Source organism: Micromys minutus, assembly GCF_963924665.1.
Source record: "Micromys minutus genome assembly, chromosome: 7".
NCBI classification, from domain to species: Eukaryota; Metazoa; Chordata; class Mammalia; order Rodentia; family Muridae; genus Micromys; species Micromys minutus.
This window is the reverse complement of record NC_137976.1, coordinates 64,032,740-64,060,082: the sequence shown is the minus strand read 5'-3', so window position 1 is coordinate 64,060,082 and position 27,343 is coordinate 64,032,740. Positions and strand designations below refer to the sequence as shown.

Below are 27,343 nucleotides of genomic sequence, written 5' to 3'. Positions count from 1 at the left end.
TGTATCTCTTCTCTATGATAACTCATAACTATAATAATATATTTGTAGGAATTCTGATTGTTTCTAATAAATCATAAAGCAAAAGAATAATTTTATCTCCCAAACTTTTTATTAGTATCATGAACTTTGACTTGCTGTCAGAAGTGCAGGTGATCTTTGACAGTGAGAACTCTAACTTAACTTATATGTAGTCCAAACACCTTACAACAGTTACTCACAACAAAATGTATAATTTTTGAAAAGATAAGGAGTTTTCAGTCATCAATACCTTTGTATGTTCAGTGTTTAGCAGTGTCTGGCATGTGAAACAGCACCAGTCAATGTACACTGGATGAATTTTAGTGTAACTGAGGTTGACTTTAGGCAAAAACCAGCATTGGCTGAAACATCACCAAGATATTTCACAATGTAATCTTAATTAATTTTTAGGAAAATTTTCTATTAATGCTTAAAATATGCAATACATTTAAACTTTCCAAGTTTCTAGTGAAAGACTTACTATTCAAGAGAATATGCTCGTGGTTTTGATTGTTAAAACATCTGTCCTGGTCACCAAGGATGAATTCAAGGATTACCTACCATCAAAAGAGATGCAAACTGTGGAAGAGGCATTTTCGTTGCTTTTCATTGTTGATTCCCAATGGTAACATCAGCTGACACTGGAGCTGGACTACTTGAAGGATTGTGAATATCACAGACTGAGAATAGAGAAGTCTATCTGCAATCAAACTGCAGTATCATCCTTGAATATTCGTTGTACGCATCAATGTATGCCATCATTACTAAACACTGCAACACTAATTTCCTAGGCACAATATAACAGTAATCTAGATCTACATAGAGTCCCAGTGGTAGTCCTCTGCAATTCAGTATACAAGCTTCAGTTCAAATTATTTCAGTATAAAAATGTTGATATGAGTAAATATGTAGAGAATGTAGACATTAAGCTCTGCTCTCTTTTGTGTGTAATGAATACATTGCCTTTTTCCTTTGACTCCCACTTAAGTAAAACCATGTAAGAAACTCTAAACGGTCTTATAGGCATTTAAAAACTTATAGAACTCAAAGAGAATAAAGCACAAAAGTAAGACAGATTACACATCAAGGCAGAACAAGGTAAACCACAAAAAATTAGAACATAGACATGTAATCTACATGAATATAGGAAAATATATGTATAAAGTGACTGTTTCAGTTGGTTCTTTCACAAGGCATGAAAGAGCTATCATTTTCTCTACTTTAAAAAACGTGTTATTTAATTTCATTAAAATTGTTTTATACTCCTTTCAAAACGGTACAGTGTGTTTAAATTTAATCAAAGAAGTTAAAAAGAATGAACTTAAAAACTTCTAGCTCTAAAAAAAGTCAGTAGATACAAATGAATAAGACATCTCAAGTTCATATAACAGACTGTTTAATATTGTTTAAATGTCCAAATAACCTAAGAGCCTATATAGTCAATATATTTTTATTAAATCTCGATGTCTTTCCACATAGAATAAAAATAATGCACATGAAAAGTCAAAACAAACTCCAAAACAAATGAAAAAATAGGAAAAAATTAGCCTCATAATTTCTGATCATAAAAGATATATAACAAAACACAATTTTTATTGTATGTACTGGAAAAACCTCATAACCATAATGCATCTTCTTTAAAATTCACTCTAAGTAGATTAAATACTCAAATGCGACAGCTGAAATAAAAGCTTCCATAAAAGCAAGAATCACAATTTAATGTCAGAGAATTTGCCAATGGTCCTCTCACTATAGGACACCAAGAGGACAGGGAACAAAGAGGGAGTACTTGGAGGATGTCACCAAGTAAAAGTTCTGCACAAAAACCAATCAAGAATTAAAAAGGCCACCTGTAATATGAAAATAAATATTTGAGAGTAGTTCCTAATAAAAAGTAAATATCCACCATATATAAACAAGCTCCAACTGAGCCAAAAACAGAAAAAGCAAGTAAGCAAACAAACAAAAAACTGCTAAAGGAATTAAATGGGTTAATCTCCCAAGACGATGCAGAAGATGACATAAGTTGTGTATATAATATCAATGAGCTTTGGAGCCTTGAAAATTAAACTTTGACTCAAACTATACTTGGGCTCATCATAAGAGGTGATCAATGTCATAGAAAAACAATTAATTCAGAGACTATCAAGTGTTGGCTGGGAAAGGGGCATTTGAACAATTGTGCATTGTTTTAAGCAACATAAAACGGTGCTGATGCATAGAAAACAGAATTGGGTTCTCCAAAAGAATTCATATAAAGTTGTATGGTTTAGAAATTTATCTCTGGATATATATGCAAAGAAATAAAGACATTTTATAGATATATTTGTATCTTTATGTTTGGTGTAGCAGTAATCCCCTAACCAACAAGTAGAAAAAACTTAAATGCTTTTCAATAAATAAATGGACAAGATACACACAATGAAGTCTTACTAAGTTTTCAAAACAAATGTAATCCTATTGCATGCTATTACATGGATTAAAATTAAGTAATTTGCTAAGTGAACTAGGTCACTGGAAGAGGAAATGGGGAAATGTTTTTAATGGTTGTGTAACTGGTTCTTGCAATTGAAAGACTTCTAAGAATCTGTTGCTCAAAGTGTAGATGTGACTAACAATAAAGTATATGCAAAAATACTAGGATGAAAAAGTACTTTATGTCCTTTTAGCCAGAAAGGAGAGAGAGAAGATGAGGAGATACACATAAACACACACACACACACACACACACACGCACACGCACACGCACGAACACAAAGAGAGAGGGGGGATGGTTCACTGTCTACTCATAGTATCATGCACCCTCTCATTCCAAATAAGGGTCAACACAAGTAGAATGCAAAACTGAAAACTCAAGGCTAACAACTCTGCTGAAATAACCACAGCCAAAGCAATCACAAGTTTCCCATGGAAGAGAGATGGTACCATACGGACTGCAGCTTCAGGCCAGCCTGGTTTCATGTCCTATAGAAAACAATTTGGCCAAAAGTTCTCTCAACTTCACTGATTTAACTAAAATTCTTGAGTGCAAATTGAGGGGCATTCAGTGAGCTGCACTGGGGTATCCTACAGTGACAGACCTATGACCTATGACCTATCCTATGACCTCACGATACACTAGACAACACCTCCCTCACCCCAAGCTGCAGCTCTCACTCCACTTTTACCCAAGGATAAGAGCTTGAGAATACCTTAAAACCATTATAAACTTAAGATATTGAAGGCTGGATAGAAGCTACCAAAAAAAAAATGCTATAGCATGGTAGCAGACCCCAAAGAAAGATCAGGAGAGAAAGAGAAGACTTGCCCCAAGGCCAAAACCCTGAACACTTAATGAATTGATTCTAAAGCCTAACCTGAATGTGATGGTAAAATGTCACTTGAGAAAAAAAAATAATGCTTAAAATATGAATTTATAACTGTGGAAGTCACTGACCAATTATGTTAGAAATGCTTGGAGAGACACATTAATGACTTTCTGTAAAGAGTGGAAAAGAGTCACACAATAAAAATAAAAAAGCAGGAAGAAATAAATCAAGAACAGGAGGATATCATTAGAAGCCATTCAACATGCAGAAGTAAAAAACACCATTGCTGAAATCACAAAACTGCATAAAATTTGAGCACAATGAGTTTGAATGTCCCTAGCTTTCATCATAAGAATGGCACAGAAGACACTACATGAGTATGGGATAAAGCATTTTTGCATTGGAGAATTATAACTCTTTGGATTATAAGCTTATTAAAAACTTCTAACAGGTAGAGATAGTTTAAGAACAGGAAATATAAAATGAAAATATTATTTAGGTTTCTATAGAGATTACGTAAAAGGAAATATTTAATTGACAACAAATTCCTACGTGCAACAACAGGTGCCAGAGCCAATGGAATATCACCTCAGGAAGCCAGGGGAAATGCTGGTCCAGTGAGACACAAGTTAGTCAAAGGGAAAAACCAAAGGAAACATGGATTCATGAGGCAGGAAATTACCAGTTGCACAGAGATCCTCACACAAAACCTAAGAAATCACTACACATGAACCCTCACACAGAGAATAATGAAATATGTAGTTTATAGAAACAGTAAACACAGCAATGTGCACGCATGTGTGTACATACACCAACTATTCATAGAGATTATTTTCAAAGACTGGTAAAATGTAAGCTATCTACAAATAATTCATGTTAAAGAACAGGTAATCAGACCAGGCAGTTGTATTTAATAGCCAAGAAAATATCTCATAGCTCATGAGCCTTTTAGAAGACAGAAATGCAAAGTTATTTATCAATGTCTATAATCATAAGTATGTGTGTGTTTGTGAGTGTGTGCATGTACATGTGCATGTATGTATGCATGTGTGTAAACTGAAATCTAGGGGAACCACTAAGGGAACAGAAATGCAGCTCAAGTTTGAAAGAATATAAGAACAGGAAAGTTTCAGTAATGTAAGAGTTAAAAAAAAAACCAAAGTAGTTTTAAACATGTAAAAGGCAATGATTATGTAGCAATGGTTATGTATAAATACAGATATGGATAATACAGATATAGATCAACATCGATATAGCTAGATACAGACATAGATTATCTATAGACATGGATATAGATATCTATAGAGAAAGAGATAGAGATAGAAATAAATGGTATGATACATATACATATACATATACATATACATATACATATAATTAGTTGTTCTGACATTAACTCTTCTAGCTCTGTGCAGCAGGAATCAACCCAACTCACAGCTCATTTTCCCGCATCCTTCTCAGTGAATGAAGAGAACTCAAGGTAACAAGGGGATGCACCTCCAGCTTAAACCTAGGCACACACCAGAAAATGACAGCATGGATGGAAAAGATATCCTCCATGGATGCCTCTTGGACTCTGCTTCTCTAGGACTTCTGCAGTCTGATCAGCCACTAACCCTCCCTCCACAAGACTTCTGATGGCCCTCACTGATGTGTACTATTGTGCTGGTCACAGGAGACTGGAAGCTGCTTAAGTAACTTCAATCCTTACTCAGCACATGGCAAATACACCTCAGGAAAGCTGAAATTAACAACTGCCTATGAACTCACCACAAGCTCCCTGCAGTAGGAATGCAGTAGAGTATAATGAGGCCATACACTTCTGATGCCGGTCTCTTTAGTCCCAATACAGACTGTTTTAAACCACTATTCACCATATCATGGTGCTTTGAGAGAAAAAAAATCAGATAACCTATGACAAAAATGATCTACTTAAAATTATAGGACACTTGACCCTGGCATTCTAACAAAGGAAACACTATGATTCTACAAGCAATCACAAGCAACTGATAAAAAGAAATCCTAGGCAGCAGAGTATTTAATTCATTATGTGAGAGATGGCGTTACAAAGGTGATGAGTTTATTTCAGAATTCTGACTGCAATCAAGACTGCAGGTTTATTTAAAACATCTCCCTCCTATAGACCCCAAACCCATGTACATAGCCTCATTTCTAAATAAGAAGTATGGGAACAACTCTGAAAAAGCTATAAAGAATGAATCGTCACCCAACTCTGCCCCACCCATCTTTAACACTAATCATTGGCCAACAAAATTCAACTCTACCTCCGTGACAGAAGCCTGTAGCTTCTGTGCTTTTGCCCCCTGAGCTTTTACATGCTTATATGATGCCTCATGGAGTCTTTAATACCATTCATGGGTCTTCTCTACATTTGAGGTTTTATCCCAGTCAAGGTCTGTGTTGCTGTTGTTAAGCTAACTAGAATTATCCAACATAATACCCTTCTTTATGCTTCTATTTCCTTTTCCATTTTGAGTGCATTTGAGGGTTTGGAGGTATAGTTTAGTGGTAGAGTTCTTGTGTAGCATGTGTGAGTCCTAGGTCAATCTCAGGTGCTGAAAAATAAATAATAAAATTTAAAAGGACTTTTTGATGATATTCTGTGAAGAGCCATTGGTGTGTGTACCATGAGGCATGAAAAATGAATGTTATTTTGCCTGAAAATGTTTCTATCTTGAAATATGTTTTTTATCAACTTGAAAGCGTGCGCACATGTACAGCATATATATGGGGTAAATAGAAATGGATATTCAGATCTGAGTATACTCAGAAATAGATTGTTACCTTTAATCTCTTAAGATTATCTTGTGTTTTAACTAACACATGAATTATACAGAGTTATGGGAGAAAGTGTGACACAGCAGTAAAGGCAAGCAACATGTGGCGATCCCATCAGAGCAGGCCTGTCTGTTATACATTTATCATAGGTTCGGAATAGACAATAGCAGCTTAAATGTAATATGATGACAGAGGCATTACTAACACACATGTATCATGTATGAGATACACAGCAAATACTTACTTGAGGTCTACTAACACTATTCAGTGTTCGCCCCACAGCTGAGAAATGCAGGTTGACTTCCTAGACAGTCTGTACAATGACTGAGATTATGGAGTGGGTAGAAACCTTCAGCTGTGATTGTCAAGGGACATTGTTTATGTATCACAAACAACCAATTCTTGTATGAAAAACAAAAATTATCCAGAATAGCTATTTGTCAGGGCATGAGTTTAAAATTTTGAGAGAACAACCAGAATAGTATTACCTTAAAAACTGTCTTAAGTACTTAAAAATATGTCAATGCTCACAGTATAGCTACTGGTGACACCATTTGTCACTTGTGGATCTGAAGAGATGTCATACATGGAATAGACCAACTCCATCAAGTCAAAGGTCCAGAAGCTGAGATAAAGTGAAAAGGTGAATTACACACACACACACACACACACACAAACACAAACACACACACAACTGAACTACTTACTGAGCTGTAGAGATAGCCTTCTCCATTCATGGCCACATAAAGGCTGGCTTTCACCCCTTGGATGGCCACCACACGCAGTCCCACAGGAATTAGATTGAAGAGAGCTAGAAGAAAAAATAGGAAAAAAAGAAAGGAATGAAAAGATTAATGACTTTGTGAATAAATCACCTTGTTTTTTTCAGTGGTCTTACAGTTTCGAATGTTAAAAATCTATTGATTGAAAATAGTATAAAGATATTCATGTAGAGAGAGAGGAGCAAGAAGGGAGTAAGGGAGAGACAGAGTAAGGGAGGGGAGAATTAAAGCTGTGAGGAACACCACACTTCCTTGGTGTACCTCTACAATATCAGCAATTACAAAAGCTCCAGTAAGTTACATGAACCAACTGGAAGTAAGAAGATGTTAGGCTAGGAGGACTACAGGGTCTACATGGACTGAAATATTTAGGTTTCCTGCTCCTCAAAAATCCATATGAAGTATAAGGATATATTTCTAACAAGTAATATGCAATAATAATCACTCAATAGCCAAAAGCACCCATTGTTTTCAAGAAATGGTGAAATGTAATCTTGAAAACATGACAAAACCTGTTTCGGTCTTCTTGTTGTGACCCACTTGTTGGGTCTTGAGCCCAACAGAAGACATAACCATGCACTGACATTGAGTAGCAGTGAGGAGAGCCTGTCCCTTGATATTTTGAATCTGCAGACATAAATGAAGATACGTTAATGAATGACAAAGTGGTTTGAATGCAAGTGGCCCCCAAAAGCTCACATATTTGTGTGACTGATCTCTAGTAGGTGGACTAACTGCATAGGGAAGACATAGGAGATATGGTATTGAAGGACTGTTGTGTTATTGGGGATGAACTGTGAAGATCCCATAGCGCATACTAGGCCCAGAATCACTCACTCTGCCTCCTGCTGGAGCATTAGGTGTGAGCACTCAGCAACTGCACAGTGCCATGTCTACCTTCTTACTGCTCTGCAACCTGTCATGATGGTCATGGATGCACCCTCTGAAACTGGGAGCAAGGTTGCAATTGCATGCTTATTACTGTAAATCATCTTGGCCATGGTGTGCCTGCACAGCAACAGAACAGTAACTAAGACAAATGGACAGGCAGTTTAAAGATATTTTGAGCTACAATAGACCTATGCCATGACTAAAGAAAAATACTATATGAAACAATAAAGTTAAGTTGGCACCTTGAGGTGAACAGTGTAAAATCAAACAGGGACACTGTGGCCTTTATTTGTTCAAGTTGCCTGTAGCTCAAAATACTAAGCCAATGTGTTCACTCAGAGAGGAACAAGCACAAGGACCAGAAAAGACAAAGTCTTAGGCATGAAACATGACCCTGGAAATAGTTCCATAATGCACAAAAGGAGTGCAACTGCCTAGTTAGACTTTGTAGATGGCATTGCAGAGAGGCACTAAATAACTCATGACTACATTCGTAAAAGAAGCCCTTGCAGCTCTCTTTAATAAACTGACTAGCAGTCCTCATTTACCCTCTCCACAGATAAAATTCCATCAGGGCTGATCCTGCCAAAGCTGTACTTGAGCACGCCCACAAATTAACCCAGTAGCTCCCAGCCGGCTTCTCTCAACTTGTGATGGTAAGTTGTGCGCACACAGCACAAAAACAGGTATTGCGTTTGGATCTTAGTAAATGTTTCAAGTGAGTCTTACAGAAGATAAACTTTTAGACTTCAGGATGCCTGCAGCAGGATTAGATTCCTAGTTGATGATACTGGCTAAGTCTCTGCCTCCTTGGACCTGTGTGCTCATTTGTTGTGGAAGTTTGGACTATGCTGTAACAGTTGCTTAAGGATTAATGTTTTATTCAATTTAGAGCTCAGCTAATTTTACTTCTTCCTATAGGCTCACCATTGATCTTGTGCATTTTAAATTGCTTATGAAATACAAATCTGTCTACTTAAGGAGACAAAGCTAAGACATACGGAGTAACCTAATACACTGTATAATTTATTTCTATAATTAGATGTAATATGTGCTTCTCTATATATATAGTTTGTTTGCTGTGGAAGATGAGGAAAAAACATGGAAGAGTTCTGTGACCTGAGGCATCCAGGAAATTTTTCACCCACAATACAAGAAGGGGGCTGACACTTAGGAAAGGAGAAGAAGGGTACATCCATTCTTTTGAAAAAGGAGAAACCATAATCATGTACATAAACAAAGATTCCCCTAATGACACAGATTTAGACTTGACCTCAGGGACACGAGAGATGTGGTACAGAAGACTAGAGCAGCAGCACAGATTAAAAGATGGAGAGTTTTGAAGTGGATGTCTCTAGACCAACCACTCAGAGTCATGTGACTTTGAGCTCCACACACTGTATTATGTCATTGGTTTCCTCTCTGTAAGGCAAGCGTAACACTGCACTGCATTTGTCTGTACCAAAGGAGTTTAGAAAAACCACTATGTCCATAAAAATGTTTCAGAAATCGAGGTATTTAACATTGACAGGAAGTATTCCTTTCTGTGTATGTAGATGATGTTTATGAGAGCACACACAGAACACATGTGCGGGCCAAACAGCACCCTCAGGTGGATATGCTCACCGTCCACCTTCTTTTGACACTGAGTTGCTGGGTTGTTCCAGGTATGTATGCTAGGCTATGTGGCCCACAAGCTAACAGGTATTTCATTTCCATCTCCACTCTCGGGATGGGTGCTCTGGGATTACTTACACCTTATCACACCCAGCCTCATAAGGGTTCCGAAGGTTCAAACCCAGGTCCTCACATTTGTATACCAAGCACTTAACTCACTGAGCCATATCCCTAGCCCGAGAGTTAATATTCCTACCTAACAAGCTATGATCCACCTATGTAAAATATCAACAAATCCCCTTAGCAAATTTTTAGTTTATGCTCAGCAGCTCGCTTAAAGCTTCAGAAGAGAACAATTCACAGCTGTGCATTTATAAGGTGCTTATGAACTCATCAATGGTATTTGGTCCCAATCCATAGATGCCAGAAAGAATTTCTGGCAGAATGAGGATCGAATCAATTTTTAAGACAAACACATTCAGAGAAGAAACTGAGGCAAAAGTTACTCCAAACTCAGGATGTCTAGCTCACTAACATAGTTATATGTCAAAACAAAACAAGAAAACAAAAGGCTTTCTTTTTTCTTTGTATCATTTGAACTTCAATTTCCAAAACTATTTGTTCTTAATCTTGTCACAAACAAATATATATCTTATCTGATTTTCCCACATAGCTATGGCTAGAGATAGCTCTTATAGACTCTGTATTTGACAGAGGCACACAGGACTTCATATGTTAAAGAGCTCTTCTTACAGACAAGGTTCCTTCACTTCCTCTTCTCAACATTTTGTCTTATTTCTGACTTGATAGAATGTGGCTCTGCATCATCACAGACTTGAAAACAAGGGCTTATACCAAGTAGGCTATAGCAGACCTGTGAAAGAGGCCGAATCCTTAAAGGGGACTATGGCAGCAGCCCAGCCCTCAATTACTAAATCTTCATTTTGGTAGAGAAAACGGCCCTTATTGGTTTAGTCTATGCAATCTTGTTAGAGGATGCTAAGGAAAGCAGAATTTGTGGCAAAGAACGGGTTAAAATAAATGCAAGGCAATTGTAAATGAAAGCATCTACTAGAAAATATCAGATTTTAATGATGATTTTTGTGAGAACGAATAGACTAAAGGGAATTCTGAGAATACCATCAGCCGCAAAGAGACTGTTCCAGCAGAACGAAAGCGTGGCTGGGGCAGCTGAAGCAGAAGAGAGAAGCTATTCGAAGGCTATCCTTCTGTGAGGGGCTTAAGGCACACAGAAGTACTAGTGAGTGACTAACAAACAGACGGCATCCTCTATAAACCACAGGTGATAATCGCTTTCAAATAGAATGCTTACAGAGACCTAGCTTTTTCCTCAAAGATTCAGCAAACAACTTTAAATAGACTTCTCAGTGGTAAGAACTAAAAGGCTACTTACTCATCTGGGCTCAGAGGACTGGCTAGGCAGTTAAGAAGTTCTTCTACAAGACATAGGAGATAGGCTTACAGCACCCATACTGGGCAATCCAAAACCACTTTTTAACCCCAGTTCAGTCAGAAGACTCAACACCTTTACCTGCACACATGTGCATACACAAACACATACACACACACACTCATATATACACACATGCACACACACAGTCATACGTACACACATGCACACACACAAACATGTACAGACACACACACGTTTGAGAGCACAAACTCAGTTCTCTTGTGAAAGATCTTCACCTTGCCTCCTAAATATTATTACTTCTGCTTCATCTAGAGAGCACCCTGGCTTACAGAAGCCCTTCACACTGGGCAAGAATTTCTTCTGAATGTGATCTTCATCCTTAAGCCCTTCGGTAATGAGGATGCTGGGCTCCACCACATCCTTCAGATTAGTAGCATCTGCTGGTGCCATTTCCTTGCTAGTCTCTATTTCCATCTCTTACAACCTCACACCATCCTACATTTATAACTTCTCACCTGTCACCCACTGCATCCAAGATAATTAGCAGAATATAGCTTTTTCCCATTTCCTAACTTCCTCTTGGTTTGTAGATAGAATTGGTTATTGCAGATAATTCTTTATCTTACTTTTAAAGGTGTGTGTGTGTGTGTGTGTGTGTGTGTGTGTTGTGTATGTGAATTCTTTTGTCCAGATGAATACTCACTGTGTGTATAAGTACCAGCCCTAAAGAATATGGTAGAACTAAAGTACTAGAAGTTAGCTTGGGTCCTCTGAAAGAGTAGAAAGCAATCTTACCCACTAATCCATCTCTCCAATCCCAGCTCTTCATTCAAGCTCTAATTGATTCAGCTGCCCCTGAGTCTTGCAGAAGCCCGTCAGAGATAGTAAGTCCTTTCCTACAACTATCTCATTGATGCATGTTGGAAATGAGCATTAGAATTATTTACCTATGTATCTCCATTTATAAGTACAAATCTTTTAAAGACACCTCGGTAATGTCTTACTTGGCAAAGTGGTAATGGTTTGTGTTCTTTATATGTGATGTAAATATAACTCTACAGAACTTTGTGTGTACCTACAAAATATGCTTTATTTAGAAATACTTATCACTTTCATAAGAATCTATCTATTGTGCACTTACAATATGTCAAATACCCTGAATATGCAAGGGAAGATTAGTGACTCCAGCATTTGCAACCTTCAGGGAATACATGTTCCTCTAGAGGTCCTTCTAAAGCTTTAACTTGAAAGCACTGAACCTAACATGAAACTTTGATCTGTTCCTTAACTGTTATGTAACATTGGCTGAATAATAATAAATAAATGCATCAAAATTCTCTGTCTTGTTTATTCGTATCTTTTCTAGGTCACATTTCCATAGTTGACTATTTGAGAGAACTTTAAGCTAATATTTACTGCACATGAAATACATTTGAATATGATATCTAGCAGAATAGAGAAACTTCCTCTGTTCTGAGATGTGAGACATGAAATTTGGGGCTTCTGTGAGAGAGCATCTGTGTGTTGTGTGTCAGGATACAGGGAGATGAAAGCTTGCAAGGAAGGAGAGAGTTTGTAGAATCTTCGGTAATAAAAAAAAAGGTTGTTATGATTAGCTTTAATGTGAACTTGACACAAATAAAATCAACGAAATGGAGAGTTCGACTGAGGAACTGTCCCAGTTGTTTTGGCTGGTATGAGAAGCAGCTCCTGATTGTGGGCTGCACCCTCTCTAAGAGCTCAGAGAAATGGACATCGCAGAAGGCAAAACCTTTGCTCAATGTTTGCTGTACCCTCCTTCTTGCCTGATGCTGCTTCCACTGATTCCTTCCCTGACAGCAGAAGCATTTCCTTTCCATGCTTTTATGGTAGGTTAAAAATCATCAACGTCTCTCCAGGACTCTTCTGGCTCCTTGCACAAGACTGGAACTGCTGAGGCACCCAGCCTCATGAATGAACAACTGTGGGTTGTCACTCCCTACTGAGAGCTATTGTGGAACTACTCCAGTTGCTGAGGTATTCAGCTTTAAGGAACACATAACTATGCATTTAGGTATGCCTCTTCTGTAGTCATTACTTTAAAGTTGACTTGATTTAACACAGACACATACACACATACACACACACACACACACACACACACACACACACACACACACCTCCATTCATCCTTAGAGTTCTATTCTGCGAGAATACCCAGAATAACATGCACATCTTTCGAAATGATGCTGGAATAGAAAGAAAGTCTTTCATAAAAATGCTATGCTATTTTCAAATTAACTTCCACCCGCATATATGCCTCAAGTGACAAGAATATAACAATACATCCATATATCACAAAGAAGAAAGGGAATAAAGTAAGTAAAGGGAAGAAATTAGAAATAAAAAAGGTCCCTATAAAATCACCTCTGCAGGATACAAACTCAGTGTTCTCTGAGATTACATTTTACACTTCATCTTAGTTATATTTTGTATGACCACCTCCTATGGGGAGGGTATGTGCAAACTTGCATATGGAGATTAGAAGGCAATTTCAGGAACTGCTTCTCTCCTTCCCCAATGTGGCTCTCAGAGACGGAATTCGGTATTTTAGCTTGGTAGCAGGCATTTTTACCCAGTGAATCATCTTATTGGCCCCACAAGTAAGTCATAAGGAAAAGTGTCTTGTTGCTTGTAATAATGAACAGGCATATTAAATTCATGGTTGAAGTTTTAAGTAGAGCAATGAGGGGAAAAAAATCTTATGATCCAATAGATTAAATAGAGGATACTGAGAGAATTGAGACATTTCAAAATATATTTTTTATTTCAAACTGTTTTCAACAAAGATGTTTTGTTAATGTATGAATAAAATCTTCTATGATACAGAGTTTTAACTTAAAGTAAATGAATATCCAGTTGTTTTCTCCTACAGTCCTAAAGACGATTGAAAGATTTATAATTAACACTTACAATAATATTTTAAGTCACTCTACTGGTATTTCTTTGTCATGAAATTAATATTCGTTTTTAGTGCTTATTTTATTGATCATTCTCTAATGTCCATTCTGCAAACTTTCAGTTTTCTATAACAAAATGTCATGGTTAAATGTTCAGCAAGATGAAACAAAGATGGTCTAAACTCTCCTATCCTCCAATAATACAAAGGTGATTATATAAATTATGGGAGAGTAAGACTTGCTTACTCATTTAAGCTGACTCTTCATCCCTCATCTCCACCCAACACTGTACACAACACGTATTGCACATCTTTTTCATGCTTGTGAATATGCATGGGTGTCTTTGTAAGCTTGCTGCTTTCAAACATTTTGGTATTTATTAAATAGATCATTTACTTGCCAATGACCTTTTAGAATACCTGTACTTCTGATAAACTACTCAAGCCATAATTATTCTAAATTGGTGTGTATGCTTCACTGTATGCATAAATGGTGAGCTTGGTTTCTGAAATTAAGATGTTTTAGTAACTTCTTTGAAAAGCTATTAAACATTAAAAAATTTTACATTTTCATTTCATAGTGTCAAGAGTGCCTTGTACAATCAAAACCCAAATAATTCTTTACTTTTTATTAGATATTTAAGGTATTTACATTTCAAATATTATTCTTTTTCCTAGTTTTGCCTCCAGAACCCCCCATATCTCATCCCCCCTGCTTCTATGAGGATGCTTCTCCTCCCACCCATTCACTCCCAACTCACTGTCTTAGCATTCCCCTACACTGAGGAATTGGACCTTCACAGGACCAAGAACCTCTCCTCCTATTGATGCCAGAAAAGGTCATCCTCTACTACATATACAGCTGGAGCGATGGGTCCATGTGTACTCTTTGGTTGGTGGTTTAGTCCCTGGGAGCTCTGGGAGTTCTGGTAGGTTGGTATTGTTGTTCTTCCTATGTGGTTGCAAACCCCTTCAATTTTTTACAGAAATTAAGAGGCAAATAAGATTGGTCTATTTTTTTTTAAGCTTTCAAGTGAGGATCACAAGATCAGAATGAGGCTCAGTCCATATTGAGATATTACCCTTACACTTAACAGATTTAAGACCTTGGTGACAAGGATTCTTTGCTCTTTGCCCTATATAGTTCACTAAGTTTTTATGAAGATAAATAAAGATAATAAAATTGAAGAAACCCTAAATTTATCAAAGTAAAACATCATTAGCATGTTGGTTGGGTTTGTGTTGGGACAACTTCTTGTGCAATGTGTAAAAGCATCAGCTGTCAATATAGAGCTGAACAGCTAATAGCAAGGCAGGAGTGAATAGGAGGAACTTCTGGGAAGAGATTGGAATTCTGGGAAAGAGTCAGAGGCAGGAATTTTGCCACCAGGATGTGGAGGAAGTCAGATGTAAGAAACTGAGAAGAGGTAACCAACTCCATGTCAGATATAGAATAGTATAAATAGTTTAGTTGAGTAATGAGATAGTTAGGGAATAAGCCTAGCTTACATCCTAGGCATTAATTCAATAAATAAATAAGCCTCCATGTCATTCAAGAACTGAGCAGACAGAGGAAAGCCAAATGGTGACAAGTTTGTTGTTTTTCTGTCTGTAAATCTGCAACTTTAGGGGTAGGAGGACTGGATGATTGCCAGTCCATGTTTTAATTTGGCTTCCTTAAAATATCTTGGGATAGGAAAAGCTTTGGGTTTCACCTTAGAGAAATGCAAATCCAGGGCATCCCAACAACAGATACTGGAAATAACATTCTACACAAGACTGTAGAGGCAACATACCTTACACTGTGCCGACTGGATGTGTCCAGTCTAGAGCCCTGCCTCAGAAACAACTGGCCAAATCATAGCACTGGCTAATATAGTTTCCCTGATGAATATGTTCACTTATGAAACTAATCAGTGGTCTGGGACTTTGGGACTGAGATTTCTCTTCTGAACCATTGCCTGACAACAGAGATTGTGGATTTCAGGCTTGATGAAAATGAACAACATGGCGGTCTTTCTTTGACAAAAAAACAAAAAACAAAAGATAAAATAAAACAACAATAACAAAAAAAACTAGCAAATATGTACATACCTGAGCACTAAGAGTGTGCTTGCTTTTGGTTTCTTAATGATGAAACTACCACATAATGCTCTCCATGATACTCCAGAGATGTTGGAAAAACCCTGCATAATTAACAAGTCAATTTAATGTGAGTCCCCCCCTCCCTTTTAGGATGAAAAATGAAGCACTTCACTATCGATAATGGAAGCAAATGCCTGTCATCACTCTTCCTCGGCAGCCAATTTGTCTTACACAGGAGACATGTCTCCCAGCCCGTTTGGAGAATACAATGAGCAGCACAGGTTGTCAGTCCACAAGATCAATGGACGAAGCGAAGCATCCAAGAATCTTTTCATGCCTGTAGAGTTTTCACAATTACATCTCCCACAAATCTTCCACTCGGTGCTGCAGCCATATTGATATATTTCCTGTTAGGCTTACTCATTGATGCAGTGTGTATATTCTACCCACTGAGCAACTCAGGACAGAGTGGGGAAAGACACAGGTGTGACCCTTGCTATTGTGGCAGTGAGTTTGAATATCATTTTATATTTATATATTAATTCCATGTGTGTCCTGTATGTCTATCTTTACAAACCAGACAGAAAGTTGAAGTGTAAAACTGTAGTTTTTCCTGGATCATAAAGGCAGCCAACAAATGAGCTGATCTGAAACCTAAATCCTGGGGCTATAATGTGAGGCTATTGTTTTTAAACAGAAGACAAGTTAAACAATTAAAATACAAGTAGTTCTAGAATAACAAGAAAAGGAGCCCAATAATAAGCAAGACTGGAAACATGAGACAGAAACTTCAGTTCCTGTGCACAGAGAGAATTTACGGCACCTAACTTGATCAAACTAATTAAACACTCTAGAACTAGACTGTGGGCCTCATTAACACAAGTTACCAACCCAAAGGTTTGCTTGACTCTGAAACTATAAGGAGTGCCACAGAAATAAGTACAATGTGATAATTATTTTTAGAAATGGTGGAATTAAAGGGGATTTCAAAACAAAATACTGATTTCTTTCTTTTATTATTCTCTATCTAAAAGCTTTATTTTGACTTCTCTCTACCATATAATATGGCTAGAATGTTTCAAAGGCCTTGAGCTCTGCTACCCCCACCTGAAATTACCAGTAATACTTTGTGACTCTGTTTCTCACTACAGTGATATGACCCTCCTGCCCAAGACATGACTAGGCAACTCTTCCACACAATCTCTTTCCAAACTAGGCAACTCATTTTTCTCCAACATGGCAGGAGTTTTTGCCACCATGTGATTTCCTGCTTCCTTATCTGTAACACGATTTTTCTAATCTTAGCTTATGTGTCCTGTTCCTGTTCTTCAAGATTCAATTTAAAACTAACCTTGACTGAGTCCATGGCTTTGGGGGATCTCTAATCTCTAAAACCTCATGATTTGTCTGATCACCCCACAGTAACAGAAGCATCTTATATCAAGTTTTATTTTTACATGCAAGTCCAAACTCCTCTACTGCTCTGAGAACTGAAAGGAGGTGTATCCAGGTCTTTTGTGTAGCCCATAACCCGAAGGCTGTTAATCCTCAGTCTGTTGGTATGGATGAAAATGGACTGAAACAGCAGTGTTAACAGTCAATCACTAAGGAAGGTGTCTGAATCCATGCAAAATGAAGGTTGTTAAAACTTAGTAGGACCTGTTAGGCACAGAGGAAGTTCACTTGTTCTACAAACCCATCATTTCCAGCTTCCTAACCTACTTTTAAAATAAAATATTGTAAAAACTTCCAGGAAAGACTGTGATGATATCTCTGTACTTTAAGCTAATTAAACCTTTCGAATGAAGTTGTACAATAAAATAGTGCAAATTTGGAAGGCAAACCTCAAAAGTAAAGTTCCAAAGTTAAGTAGAGCTATTTAATACTCACACTGCTGTACATCACAGCATTCTAGGGAGATTTGGATGGGCGTTGTTGTTTTTGTTTTTTAAATTCTGATGCCTACACCACAGCCGGATAAAATGAAACAGGGAAACAGACCCAGTGTCTTGAAATTGACTGTATAATGGTTTACTACTTTCAAGCATCACTTGAACTAACAATCAAGCATATTGAAGGAAAATCCTCAAGTTCAATGTTTACCCTGACTGAAAACAATGGATCATAATATTTATCGGTCTGTTACATTTCTGTCTTAATGTCTGTGAAGTATTGTCACCACACATAATGTAAGGAATTGTTGCTATGAATGAAGGAATATTTCCCAAGAAGTAGATGCTGGGGCTACAGTGTCTACTGGATAAAGGACATGGGAATTGAACTCACTGAGTCCCAACCATAAGCCCATCATTTAATATCTGCATAGCCATAGGGTAAACACTTAACTTTCCCACTCAGTGCACTCATATTCAAAAGTGATAACAATAAACTGTACTAAACACTTTAAAATGCTCAGAAAACATTGACTACTATGACAGACATTTCCCACATCTATATCCTAAAAACTATAGGCTCTTGGGGGTTAGAGAGATGCCATAGTAGGAAGAGGCACTTTCTGTGTGTGATGACCTGACGTCATTCCCTGGAACCCTCATGGTTGAAAGAGAGAGCCAGTTCCAGACAAAAAAAAGGGGTGGGTCCTTGCTCCTCTACATGTGCTTCCTAGGAGGTAAAAATATCAATTAAATCATGTTTGGCACATAGCCATTTTATTTTCCTGACCCACCTTCCCATTGAAGTTATATAATCTGTGGTTAAATTTTATGATAATATGCCCTGAAATCACCAGTCCACATGAGTATGCACTTAGGATTTGCCCTTATTTCCTTACTTACTTGGCAACTATGACTGAGTAATTTAAGTAGCCACTTACAATAAACTCCACTACCATGCGTTAACCACATGGCAGATTCATACTAATTGCCAGGGTACAGGGAGAAGAACCGAGAGCATTCAGCAGGTTGCACACAAACAGATATACACAACTGTGTAAATAAGATATACAGGTTGTCTGGAAGGGGAAACAGGGCTTATTTAAAGAAACTCTCAAAGGGACAATTGCAAAAACAAAAGGGCAACAGTAATGTCATAACACTAAAAGGAACTAGGTTGGGGGGGTGGCATTGATATCAAATTTCTACTCATAGTATGGACTGGAAAAAAAATGTGTCATCTATATGGAAATGCCTTACTAGTTCCAGGAAACAGTAAAGTTGGCTTATTAAATAAATAGTACTAAAGAATGGGCAAAAATATCAGATATCTAAGAGACTATTAATCACAGAGATTGAACATGGAACATTGCTGATTCTAGTGCCCTGATGTGGGACAGAGCTAATGTGTTTTAGGAACAATGAGGTCAACTTTAAGAAGGCAGGGAACAGTAGGAAGAAGCCCTATGGCAGGAGGTTGGCTTCTATGAAATCTTACCAATCAAACTTCTGCTTTCTCCTTAGTGCTGTGGGGGGAAAATGTTGAACAGAGCAGTGAGTTTGTCTCAGTTTCTGACCAAGGAAGAAGGGTGGGGCAAGAACCTTTGGAAAAAGATTAACTAGGAAACAACTGGGCAAGTCAAGGAGAAAAGGTGCTTGCTTTAGCTCTGTACAAGGTTTAAGGCACAAAGGAATGCTGCCACTGTCACAGTTCTTTTTTTTTATCATTAGATTCTCTGTATTTACATTTGAAATGTTATCCCCCCCCCCCCCCCGCCCCCTCCCACCTCCCTCCTCCTCCACTTGTCTTCACAAAGTTGAACTCCCTCCTAATCACCCTTTGCACCCCATTGTCTTGGCATTCCTCTGCATTAGGAAAATGTGCCCTCCCTGGAACCAAAGGCTTCTTCTCACATTGGTGCCAGACACTGCTATCTTCTGCTGCATATGCAACTAGATCAATAGGTCTCTCAATGCTTGCTCAATGGTTGGTATTTTAGTCCATGGGAGTTGTGGAGGGTTTGTTTGGTTGATAATGTTGTTCTTTCCATGATCTTGCAACCCCTTTCAGCTCCTTCAGTCCTTTCTTTAGCACCTTCATTGGGTCACTGTTTTTAAGTTCAGTACAAAGCCTACTGTGCTGCTGTGTCTTAGGTCTTTGTTTTTTTTTTTTTTGTTTGTTTGTTTGTTTTGTTTTTTTTGTTTGTTTTTTTGGGGGGTTTTGTTTGTTTGTTTATTTTCTTACACTCTTTCAAAAGTTAAAAATAGTCATTGTCAACTTACAAACTTAAAGAGTTTCTGTTTTCAAGTATGTCTTTTACAAAACACATCATTTTTTAGAGAAGGGAATGTGAATGGTTCAGCAGGGGAAAAGCCAAGTGATCTGACCCCAGGTTCAAGGCACCATGTCCTTCAATGGATGATTCAGAGCATGTGAACGTGGTTCCTTATTGTTTGGACTCCATTATTTTTACAAACTCTGAAGGCAAGTCACAGCAATTCTGGACTTGAAGGTCTTCAGGACTCAAGCAGATAAAAGGGGGGAATAAGGAAAAGTAAATGTGTCCTTGGCTGAAATCTGTTCCTTTCAACTGTTTCCACTTGACGTAAGTCAATAAAAGCAAACACATGTGTCCCTGAGGTCTGAGATCTTGGAACACACTTGGTTGCTAGAAGAACAAATAAGGAAGTAGGACTCGAACATGAAAACGCAGCTGCAGCTAGCCATTGAGCATAATTAGATCTGTGCAGCTAAAAGTAGATGCATAGGGCTTGCTGGCAGGACAGTGAATTAAGGATTTTGTGACAGGGAGCAGTAGCTGAGAATGCATAGAGGCAGCCTACCACAGACAGAGTGTAAGGGCTGAGACATTCAGCTGTGATTAGGATAACTCATCCGGTGCTTTCATTACTTTAATGTTACTGTGACCAAACACCTTGACAAAAGCAATTTAAGGAAGACACAGCTTATTCTGATGCCCAGCTTAGGGGTCTATCATAACAGGAAAATCAAAGCAGCCCAAGTTTAAAGAAGCTGGTCATATCATATGCATAATCAGGCGGCAGTGAGAGCTAAACACAAGGTGCTACTCAGTTTCCTTCTTCTATTTACAGACTAAGAGCTCAGCAAGGGGAATGGTGCCACCCACAGTGGATGGGTCCTCTTACCTCAATTAACATAATCAAGATAATTTCCCAGGTACATGGCCAGAGGCCCATCTCCTGGGTAATTCTAGATCCTTTCAAGTAGATATTACTAACCATCCTACAAGGTAAATAAGATTAATGATTTTCCAAGAAAACAGGAATAGTGTGTAAAAACTCAATATCAAAAATACTACGAAGTACATAGTTTTTCTCACACTATTAAGTTCTTTGCTATTTCTCCAAATTATGTTTGATTACATATCTGTCTATTGTTAAGCTGGAAGATATGTCTTTCTACAAAGTCCCCACACGATGCTGCTGATCCAAATTTTCTGAACTCTTAGAGTATTATTCCATACCCTCCTGTGTAAACACTTCAAACTGTTTTATATAACAACAGCCACTATGAAGAATTATACTTCTGCTAAATAGCCACTGTCTATGAACTGCTTTCAGTCACTCCCAAAACAATCAAACAAAATGGACTCTCTAGCTCTAATAACAAGATCACAATAATAGATTGCCTTATTAAGAACCACTGTGTTCTTGAGAAATTGGAGTTTCTACTCGTATACCATTGACCTAAGATGGGTCTTCATCTGTTCGGGGATAGGTCTTCCTCTTAAAACAATAAGCAGCTTTTGAGGGACACAGATGGAGCAGTGGCAGAGAAAGAGGACACCCATCTAGCTAGCCGGATCAGCTGAATCAGCCCTGGTGATCAATGGGATAATAGAAATGGCAGCAAGGGGTTTAAAACCTTATAGGAAGAACAACAATATTAACCAGTATTAACCAACCAGAACCCCCAAAGCTCCCAGGGACTAAACCACCAACCAAAGACTACACTGGGGGTACCCATGGCTCCAACTGGATATATAGCAGAAGATTGCCTTATCTAGCATTACTTTGAAGGGAGCCCCTTGGTCCTGTGGAAGCTTAATGAGCCAGGATAGAACACTAGGCTGCTGAGGCAGGAGTGGTTGGGCAGGTGGGGGAGCACTCTAATAGAGGCAGGGGGAAAGAGGAGGAAATAGGGGCTTCTGGAAGGGAAACTGGGAAGAGGGATAGCATTTGAAATGTAAATAAATAAAATAATAAATTTTTAAAAAGAACCACTCTATTTTAGGTACTGTATGAAACACTTTTCAATTGTCATTTAACTGATGCAAAATCTCTGAGATCTAAATGTTAGTATATTGTCATTTAATCAACACTAGACTAAACACATAGAACAACTAAACACATAGAAAAGTTAAATAACTGACTCCGGGTGCACACAGTCATGTTAAGCCTCAGATTCTGGGTGTAAATTTCAGCTTTATGATATGCAGGGGTCTTGACACACATCTTGATAATACAACGCAATGATTTGAAAATTGATGACTTAATATCTACTCACAGACTACTTCTCAGGAAAAGGGGGGAATGTAAAAAATTACTTAACACACATTTATTTATGCACTAAAAGGAAAGAAATTAGCATCAAGACTTTATGAGATTATTTGCCACTTTAAAGTGGTACAACTGAGCTCTTAGAAATGGGAGAGAGTTTATGTGACTAACCCAAAGCTAAACAACAGTTACCTCATGGAGCTATGTAAAGACTAAAGACAACTCAGTCCTCACAAGATTTTAGGGATCCGGTTGGTTAAATAGTTTTTAAAAGATTCTAATTCAGTATATCCCACCTACTAATACACTTATAAACAAGAGTAGAATTTCACTGGTTCATGTTTTGCTTTTATGAACAAACAGTTTTTTTTTTTTTTTTTTTTTTTTTTGGTTTGGGCAGAGTTTCCCCATCCAAAAAAAAAAAAAAAAAAAAAAAATTGTTCTATCAAAAATAAGGTGAAATACCCTGGTTAAAGGAGCCAAGGGAATAAGTAGAATATTTGTAAGGAGATAAACTATTCAAGGGAATACATGGTTCTTGTTCTAACTTTATTATAATATTATATTGAGGTAATGTCATTAACAACAAAAATACACATCTTTATAAACACCAGAACTAGCCTCTTAATCTCCAAATCAGATTGCAGAGTTCTTTCCTTTCTAAAAATAAACAATCTAATGAAATACATGAATTCACAAGCTAAGAGTCAAGGCTGATTTTTTTTTTTTTTTTTTTTTTGCTACAAAGAAGAAACAGCCCCAGAAGAGTGACAGCCCTACATGTGCCATAGTGCCCCTCAGTGGGATACAAGCTTTGCTGGGAAGACCCGCAAGGCTAATGCACCACTTATTTCTCTTCCAACTTACCCTAAGGTACAATTACACAAAAAAAAAAAAAAAAAAAAAGAGTCCTCAAAGACAGATGGCTTTTAAAAACACAATTAGATGTAATGTAGCTTTTCTCTGTCAAGAACTGTAGCAAATGTGCTCCACCAGGTGAATAAGGAAGGTCTGGGCAAACAAGGCCCATCATTGGAGAGAGCGAAAGCGTTCATGGCTTTGGAGGCATCAGCATATCCTTATAACTAGATACACAAGATTCCCTTGACAATTTTCCCCTGAGCAACCATTTGGTTTGTGTTTCTGTTCATAGTTGAGCAGGATGAGCCCCTGCAGGCTTTCACTATGTCTATATGCTTGTGACTGGCGGTATCAAAACATCATATGCTTGGTCTTGTGTAGAAAACATAACCATGACTAACATTTTACATTTACAATTAGATTTCTAAAAAATCAGATATAGGCCATTCTGAAATATGTTTCCTTACACTAAAATTATCATAATGAAGTTAAAATTTTATAAGATCTAAAAACTGTAATTGCATTTATGACTGACAGGGATATAAAATATTAAAAACAGAATTAAGAGATGAAAATTAATTATATGTTAGTTATAAAAAAGAAAAAAACTAAAATATGCATTATTAAAGCAAACTAAATAAGTGATTTTTTAGCCTAGTAATGAATAGGGATCATGCGTGTGAATGTGTTAGTGTGTATGTGTGTGTGGCATGTATGTGTGTGAGTGAGAAAGAGAGAGAATTTATGCATCTGTATGTATGCATGTGTGTATGTGTTTGTATGCATGTATGTATGCATGTTTATGTGTATGTACATGTGTGTTTGTATACATGTGAGTATGTATTCGTGTGTATGAACGTCTGTGTGAGTTTGTATACATGTGTGAATGCATGTTTGTGTTAGTTTGTATGCATGTGTCTATGCATGTGTATATGCATGCGTGTGTATTCATGCATGTGTATTTGTGTGTGTGTATGTTACTGGGGACTAAACCCAAGGCCTCCAACGTGCTAATCAACTGCTCTAAGATCTTTCTCTCCTTCAGCTCTCTGATTTCATGTTTGTAAATATGGTTTCACTAAGTTGCCCAGGTTGATCTTAAACTTCGTAGCTCAGACAGGCCTTAGAATTCTTCTGCTTCATCCTGCCTAGTATAGGCCTGTGTCACTGAGCTTAGCAGGAACCAGTAGGTAAAAAAAAAAAAGGAAGAGAAAAAAGGAAGAAAAAAGAATACAAGCAAGTAGAAAGTAGAATAGGAAATTCAGAAAAGATCAAAGACAGCAAAAATGAGCAAAATCATCGTGACTAACAGGTAACAAAGATGACACTATCTAGATGAACTTATATAAACTACAAATGCTAAAGGTCAGTTTCACAGGATAGTATGGAGAGATGTAACACAGACATAACACAAGGTTTATACAGCATATAAGGAAATAGCTAACATAATTCATAACAAAAAGTAATGTGCATATATTTTAAAAGTGCCCATAACACATAGAAACACACACACACATACACACACACACACACACACACACACATTTTTGTGTTGAGGCCTCAGTATGTAGCTCCCAGTATTATCAATGTGTGCAGATGCTGTTACTTTTCTCAGCATTACTGATGTGTACAGATGCAGTTACTTCCCGCTGGTAAACAGGTTCTGAGGATGAAAGCAGATCCTCAGGCTTCTGCAGCAAATGCTTTACCCACTTAGCCAATTTTGTTCTGTTTTCTATGAGACAGGATCTCTCTGTGTGGCCCTGGCAGTCCTGGAAGTAGCTCTGTAGACCAGGCTGCTTTCAAACTCACAAAGATCTACCTGCCTCTGCCTCCCAAGTACTGAGATTAAAGTGTGTGCCATCCCCACCCACCAAGTTGAGTTAATTCTTTAGCCTGCAAAATAGGTTTCTAGACCATTCAAATGGAATTTGTACTAATATGAAAAAGTATAAGTCAAATACACATTCTGAATTTTAAAAGATAATGAAGTAGTGAGGGAACAGAAAAGCAAGTGAGAAACAGCCAGAGAAAACATAGCAGAAGAAAAAAAAAATACCAAGATTGTGGCCAGTCTGAGGAGGATGGGCTACAAAGAACATCTCTTAGATGGTGTCAATGCCTTGCCTTCAAGGAATATCAGAAATGCATCCATGTTGAGTTTAATGTCTCTAGAGAGACCACAGATTTGCACCATGGCAGAACTTCCAAGTCTGACCAAGAAGATGGAAAAAAAAAAGACAGACTGGAGGTTATCTGTGGTAAGTGATTTGGAAAGGGCTCAAAGAACTGAATTTCCCTCAACCTGGATGCTCTAAAGTGGGGGAAGGGGGAGTGAGAGTGGGTCTATTGTTATCTTAATAAGTCCTACCTAGAAGGCTTTGCTTGATTAAAAAAAAAAAAAAAAAAAGTAGTGACACTCACCAGCTAGAACTGAAAAGGGGTGATTCTCTCATTTCTACCACAATCTTGTTTTGTCTGTGCTCAGACATGAGTCCTGAGTGGGTTTTTTTATCTCCAATGACCTATCCAGGGGCTTTGCATGATTGTGCCCATGCAATAGTTCACATCCCACCTGCAACCATGCAGCAAGGCCCTCTACATACAGGGCTAGTTCTGCTATTTCTGGCACATTTTGGAAGTTTCTTCGCTGCAAATGTTCCTGTGCCTTTTTAATTTTGTCCCCCACACTTGTTTTTCTTTCTCATAATAATGCTGGAAATGATGGGCTGCAGGGTATCCCAGAAGCCTTGCTCCAAGACTATTTCCAGCTCTCTTGCTTCTCCCTGCCACACCAAAGGGCTTTCCAGGTGGGTAGAGCTTGGGTCCCACTCACCAGCCTGACAATGGCACCAACTTAGCATGCTGCCCACTCCACAGTCAGAGGGCACTTCGCTTGTTTTTCAGCAAAATGAGAACAATCTGGTTACAATATCATCATTATTTTCTTTCCAGCATTTAACCTCTTTAAATTCATCTACTATGGTAATTTATAGAACAAAATAATGGATTTTTAAATTCTATGTAAAATATTTCTATTAATACCAACCAAGCTGCATCTCTCTCTCTCTCTCTCTCTCTCTCTCTCTCTCTCTCTCTCTCTCTCTCTCTCTCTCTCTCTCTCTTTCTCTTTTTGGAGCAGTGAGCCAACACGGCCCTGCATTCTGTTATCATTACATTGGTGACAATTCTTATCTGCTACTGCAGGGGGGAAAAAACCATTTGCTTTGTACTCAATTACACATAATTAGTCTTTTCTCCATGAACAAAAGAGCAGGTGTCTATCAGTTCTCTGAGGATGTGTGGGTAAAGTTGGTTTGGACCTAATGATTTCTATGAACCAAACAAAACATTTCTGGTGGATGCTAATAGTAACAAGATTTTTTATTTTTCAGACAATCAACTGGCTGTACTCCCCACCCACACAGAGTGAAGAAAGAAAAGATGTGTTAACTTAAGAACTTATCTTTTTTTTTTATTAATAACCATGAGTGGAATTTAATTATCTCTCAGGTACTGTTTAGCCTTAATCTCTACTTATGGAAAATATATAAAATTATTATTTCATTTGATGCTTTATTTTATTAAAATAAATGGAAGGAGAAGGTCAGGAGAAAGTGCATTATTTGGAAAGGTGAAATCTATGTAAACATTGTAAGCCAGTAAACAGTTTTCTGAGTTTGATAATTACTCTGATGTTGTATGAAACTTTGCTATTAGAGAAAGCTCAATGAGTACAAAGGTGCATGCTAAGCTACCTTAAATTTCATAAGTCTGCAATTATTTTTTTAAAAAAACAAAAGTAAAGCTGGACCAATGGCTCTGTGGTTAGGGAAACTAGCTGCTCTCCCAGAAGACCTGTATTCCTTCCCCAGAAGACATGGATTCCACCCGTAGGACCCAGCTATCTGTAACTTCAGTCCTGGGGATTCACCAACCTCATCTGGCTTCTGGGGAAAGTGCATGTATCTAGAACACAGACATACATGTAGGCAAAACCCTCATACATTAAAAATGGAATATAATTTTAAAGAAATACAAGGTAAACCTTGGTGGGAGAAGTATTCAGCCAACCACTGGAAAACCTGTTTACAAGGAGACCATCAACCATCCATCCATCCATTTATTCAAGCCATGTACCCAGTCACCTACCCATCCACCCAACTGCTCACACA

At 37.8% G+C, this 27,343-nt stretch overlaps 1 protein-coding gene across 2 annotated transcripts in view; it reads right to left on the bottom strand.

Moving 5' to 3' along the window:
• The window catches only part of FGF12 (fibroblast growth factor 12), a gene marked incomplete at both ends in the record, with an annotated part of 359,536 nt that overhangs the window by 173,774 nt on the left and 158,419 nt on the right, over positions 1 to 27,343 (bottom strand). For both annotated transcript variants that reach the window (XM_080918844.1, XM_080918843.1), the window contains one exon: positions 6,833 to 6,936. In XM_080918844.1, the coding sequence (XP_080774970.1) occupies positions 6,833 to 6,936 (104 nt within the window). The remainder of the gene's footprint in view (positions 1 to 6,832; positions 6,937 to 27,343) is intronic.